Genomic DNA, 5592 nt, shown 5'->3' on the forward strand with positions numbered 1-5592 from the left:
TTCACTCATGCAATTGGTCTAAAACCTCAGCTGATGTGAAGCTTCAGAAAGCAACACTGCATACAGTAAATACCAAAACAAATAGCAAAGCCTATTACTCAAGTGAATTATAACCCCCTCCACAACATCCAAGTCAGGTTGACACTTCATGATGGAAGCACACTGCCAGAGAGAATGGCAGTAACCTCCATTGACCAACAGCAAGACCCAGTTCTGCAGAAACTACAATTCAGTGGCAAAGGACACCATTAGACCCTTACAGGTTGGTAACATGACCATGGATAACTGCACCCATTTTACTTGCCCAAGAGCCCCACCACCCCACACTCCAGTTAGAGCACACAGGACACAGAACCACTTTCAACATCTTTATTAGGACTGACTTCCTCCAACAGAACCAGCTCTTCAGACACAGGTTGCTGGTCCCTGAAGCAGCAGGCAAGAACCTGAAAAAGTGGTTGAAGCCCCATTATGAGCAGGAAAAAGAATTTTCTGGAGATGCATACAGAGAAATGACAAATTAGATGTTGGAAGACCCACCAAAAAAAAAAAAAACTTCCATGTAAAGGGGAATTTAGCAACACTGGTAACTCACAAAACCTACCCCTCAGTCCCTGGGGCCCTCATTCTTTCCTGGACAGGGGGTCCTGCCACAGCGCCTGTCAGCATCTGGGTTCTCCAGCACTGGGATTTCTGCAAGAGAAGATCAGATAGTGGGCTCCCGAGGTAAAGATACTATTGAAAAGCATCAGATGTGCATGGACAGAAGGAACACACGGAGAAGAGCTTAAATAGAGACTCACTGCGGCCATCAAAGCAGCCCTCCACACACTGCCGCTCAGACGGTAGGCACAGCTCTGTGGAGCACATGAAGTAGATCTGGAAGAGGGATTTTAAAGTTAGGGCTTGCATATCAAGTTGCCATAGATATTTCACATGGAACTACAGAGTCTGCAACCACAAAAAGCCTCACCTCCTCATTGATGTAGGAGTAGGAGGTGCTGTCCAGGAACTGGAAGGTCTGGATGTGGAAGCGGCGGTGGTGCTTGGGCAGAGGCAGCTTGGAGTGGATGTGCAGGGTGGAAGTGTGGCCATAGTCCAGAGGGTTGGGGCAGCTGCAGAGAGGCACCAAGATCAGGACCCTGCCTGCCACCCACTGACCAGCCCAGGGTTAGAGCTGCACAAGCAGGAGCCCCTCACCCATCATAGAGCAGCACCCAGACAGCCTGGCCAGAGCGGGGGTAGGCAACGCAGTAGTGCACCAGCAGCACCAGGTTGGGGTCTGGAGAGTTCAGCAGTCGCACCTCCAGGTAGACTGGGTTCCCCAGCAGGAGCTGGAGGGGCCGGTGGTACTGAGGGAAGAACCTGGTGTAGCTCTCGTCTAGAGGAAGATGGAGAAGGGATGGGTGGAGCTGTATGCTGTGGCCGGATCATAAAGCCATAACATTGTGGAGGCAAGCATAGCCAGTCATTTCTCTTACGCCTCAAGCCATGTTGCATTGTACACTCCCCTCTTGAGAGGAGCTGTTCGATTATTAACTGCTCTCACCTGTAGCAATCCGGAGCTGCACCCCAAACACTCCCTGGGACAGGACAGCAGAGGGCAGGTAGGGGCTCTTCACCAGGTAGCCTGTGCTGGCCAGGTTCCCTTCAGCATAGCGGCACTCCACCAACAGCCTGCAGAGCAGGAGGCAAGCCATATACCTCCATGTGGTAAGCTGGCCAGCACAATAGATCTCGATGATCAAAACCCTGCTCACCTGAAGGGGCTGTCCCTGGTAATGACTCCATAGCTCTGCATATTGCGTCTTGCCCGTGTCTCCACTTCAGCCAAGTAGATGGTGGTCTCTCCTACCACCTGAGCAGAGAGCAAGGTCAGTAACCATCAACTGCCTCTTGAGCAGGTCCCTCTTACTTCCAATAAAGGAATTAGACACTCCTATATAGAGGATTAGGAGAACCGTTTTTAATGGGATCCGTGTACTCACAAAAGCATGGGTCCCGCAGCCAGTGACAGGGAATTTGAAGATGGCAAACTCAGAGGTACAGATGACAGGGGTGCAGGATGCGTTGCCAGCAATCACCAGGCTGGCAGGATCCACAGGGGGTACAGAGATGGTCCGAGGGACAGCAAAGACAAAGTGCTTGTCGGCAGTGCACTCTGGGGAGAGAGGAATATGTCAGGATCTTCATTATCCTGGTCAGGAAGGTGTCTGGGACTGGGTCAGTAAGGAGAGCCCTACCCTCCAGTGGATAGTAGCAAGAGGATGTTTCTGGGTCCACACAGCATCCCTTGGCCAGGCAGTGGGCTGGAGAAATCCTCCCTGGACCACAGGGCACCCGATGGCTCTTGGGTAGTTTACATCCTGGGGAGACCAAATTGGATCCATCAGCACAGCTATGGAGCCAATTACCAACTCTCAAACCTATTCACTCACCCTCCCTTGGTTTGTAGGGACGATGAGGGCAGGACACCACCACCTCCCTTCTTGGGCCACCATTGGGAATGTACACCACCTTCACAGTGTAGTGAAGATCCTGCAAGGGAAAGGAAAAGAAGACATATGCAGTTGTGCACAGATGGCCAACCCCATTTCCAGATCTGAAAGTACCCAGGAGCTACCAGAAGGGCTATTCTGTAGAGCAGTGGAAGGTATGTTTACAGCCAGGTTTTCAACCCACATCCTGAAGGTGAGTGATCCACAGTGTTAATTTACCCCCTGACCCCACATCCTATTTTATAAGATCTCTCAAATATCCCACAATAAGCATAACCAAGAGTAAATTGCATCTTGGAATGAATCCACACATTTAGACAGGTCATTCCATCTAAAACCCCTACTGAAATAAATAGTCATATGAAGTTAAACGTTCACACATTTACTTCATGTCTGACAGATGCAAGCTCGCTGTAAGTGTATGCACTTCCAGCCAGTCTGTTCCACACCTCAGGTTACAAATTCTTAATTGATTGGTACCTACAGTAGATGGGTGTATATACTGTAGTAATTAGAGCAGCTGGTTTAACAAGATGAGAAGCCTATATAATACTCAGGAAATACAAAGCCCAAGCCCAGCCTCACCACAAGCCGGACATGGCAGCCAGTGTACAGGATGGTCAGGGTGTTCAGGTGCCGCCCTGCAGTCACAGAGTATCCACAGGATGGAGTGTCCAGCACAGACACCAGGCTGCCAGAAGAACCTGCACAGGGTACACAGCAGTCCAATTTCCCTTTGGCAGGATTTTATATATTGCAGGCGCAAAAAGCAAAATCAGCAATAGGTTACAGCACACTGGATAGAGGCAGCCATATCATTTCAAGGTGCATCTCCAAATAGCTATCAGGACAGGGTAATGCTATAATCCACAATGTCAAGGCACAGTTGGAGAACCCTGGAACTACTCAAAACACCACATCAAGCTCCCTGTTCCATTAGTGGCTAGGTAAAAGCCTCCTGCATTACCAGAGACCAGCAGTAGAAGCCCTTCCCCAGTCACTCACTCTGAACCTTGATCTCCTCCAGGGGGCCAGCAGGCAGGGTCACAGTCATGCACACCTCACTGCAGGAGATGGTCAGGCCTCTGGGAGGTGGGGGTGGAGGGACAACTGGAACATGGCAGGACACAGTGCCAGTCACCCATTTCCTCTGCTGTTTGTCATAGTATCTCACGGTCAAGGAGTAGTGTTGCCGCTGGTTCTTCCTCTGTGGTGGGGAACAGGGTTACAGGTTAAAAGCACTGATGTAGAGCTGTTTGGATTGACTAAGGCACTACTGCTAACACAAGTTCCCAGCCAGTCCAAGCCCAAAGCCTGCCCTTACCCAGGTCCTGATGTAACACCCTTTGTAGGAAGCCACCAGCACCAGCCAGCTCCTGGTGGTCCGCACCTTGTGCCCACAGTGCTTTGGGAGACTGGTGACCGAGAGAGGAGCCATTTTGCCTGGGAGAAGGTGGAGTGTTAGAGGCTTACACATAAGTGCTCTTTCACAGTAGCTCTGTATAGCACCACAGAGCAAGAACAGATCTTCCCTTTGCAAGGGACATCCACTGCAACATGCCCCTAATTCTGGACCTCCACACTTGCCTGCTCTTCTCTCAATTTAATTCAAAGGGTACTGAACTGGAATGCATGCAGGTTCTCTTTGGTTACAATAGAAACTGGAGGCTTAGCACAATGGTACACACCCTGCGTCTTCATAAAAAAAAAAGAATCAGATACATGCATTAGTATTGTTCTTACCTAGCAGAGCACAAACCCCCAGTAAATGTGGTTTCAAGCATCTTGTGCACAGACATACCCATTTAGGGAGATACAATCCATTGAGCAAAAAAAGCACATTCATTTGGAGGCACTGTCAACTCCATAGAATTAAGAGAGATCATCACAGAAGTATTTGCCACATACATTGTATGGAACAAGATCCCCAGATCCATTCCAATGAAATTATATGATGTTAAAAAACAAGCAGAATGTTCTGGGGGTGTATCTACCCATTGAGGTAGAGGGACAATTGTTTAGAGAGGCTGTCCAGCTATTTTTGGGGATACCACTGCAGCACAATCCTTTGTTTTACAGCTCAAACGGCGCATGAACAGGTTTGGAGCTCAAAAACAGAGGATGGCACAACCCATCAGTGTATAGGGCAAGTGCAAGTACAGGCAGGGTAGAACCTCACCCTTCAGCAGGTAGACTCGGCTGAACCTCCTCACAGAGAACTTGAGCATCATGCTGCTCTTGCCACAGGACAGCAGGGGGCGGCTGCGGGATTGCTGCTGCTCGGGGTCACCCTGAGACTCTGGGAGGGAAGAGGACAGCAAGAAGTGTTACTGGGTACAAGACCTTTAAGTTGGTAGCTGCAGCAGCAAAGGTTTATTCCATGCTGAAGAGAAGAAAAACAGTTCCACAGCTGGAACCATCTTCAGGTGAAGGCTCTTTTCAGCCTTGAATAAGCAGTTACTTGTTCCTGTGAAGAGCTACAAGAACACACTTCACTCTGAAGGAATTCCTGCTGTAACCCACTTAAAGGAAAGTGGGAGCAGCCATATGCAAAGCACTCATGGAGATATTCCACTGGTCATGACTATTCCTATGCATTCCAGACTTCTTTAGAGGAAATACAGCAGAGCTACTTTACCACCATGCACTTGTATTCAGTCCACAGACTTGCAGAAACTCCCTACCAGGGTCAGATGAAGGAGGATCTGCTTCAGAGGGACCAGTTGTCACTGCTGCCACATCTCTCTGCACATCAGCACTCGAGTCCTTATCCAGCTCTTCCCCCTCAGCATCAGAGCCCATTTCCATCAAGTCCTGCCCTTCCCCATTTAGTACCCCTCTCACCTCTCCAGCAGAATAACCATCATACCCATCTGGTGGGGTCTCCCGGAATACAGGACTACCCACATTTGGCTCAAAGCCATCATAACCTTCCTCTTCATCAAAAACAGCATCATGACCCTCAAGCTGGGCTTGGACCACCACAACACAGAGCCATGCTAGCAATCCAGGAAAAAGCAAATCCATCACACCCACTCCTCTCCCCATTTTTATCATACAAAAACACTTCAAGAGCAAGAATAACTACTTTTCC

The 5592-nt window shown here is 49.4% G+C and overlaps 1 protein-coding gene across 1 annotated transcript; it reads right to left on the minus strand.

Annotated features, from left to right (window-relative positions):
- Positions 1 to 355: 355 nt before the first annotated feature.
- LOC138238289 (zona pellucida sperm-binding protein 4-like) lies at positions 356 to 5592 on the minus strand. The gene is made up of 15 exons (XM_069188471.1): positions 5183 to 5592; positions 4678 to 4797; positions 3823 to 3941; positions 3504 to 3705; positions 3084 to 3202; positions 2439 to 2538; positions 2244 to 2366; positions 1989 to 2161; positions 1761 to 1858; positions 1550 to 1677; positions 1201 to 1381; positions 974 to 1115; positions 804 to 879; positions 605 to 693; positions 356 to 446 (listed from the first exon to the last, which is right to left on the minus strand). The coding sequence occupies exons 1-14, from the start codon at positions 5553 to 5555 to the stop codon at positions 608 to 610; spliced, it is 2040 nt and encodes a 679-aa protein (XP_069044572.1). The 5' UTR covers positions 5556 to 5592; the 3' UTR covers positions 356 to 446; positions 605 to 607.

Source organism: Lepisosteus oculatus, chromosome 4, assembly GCF_040954835.1.
Source record: "Lepisosteus oculatus isolate fLepOcu1 chromosome 4, fLepOcu1.hap2, whole genome shotgun sequence".
NCBI classification, from domain to species: domain Eukaryota; kingdom Metazoa; phylum Chordata; class Actinopteri; order Semionotiformes; family Lepisosteidae; genus Lepisosteus; species Lepisosteus oculatus.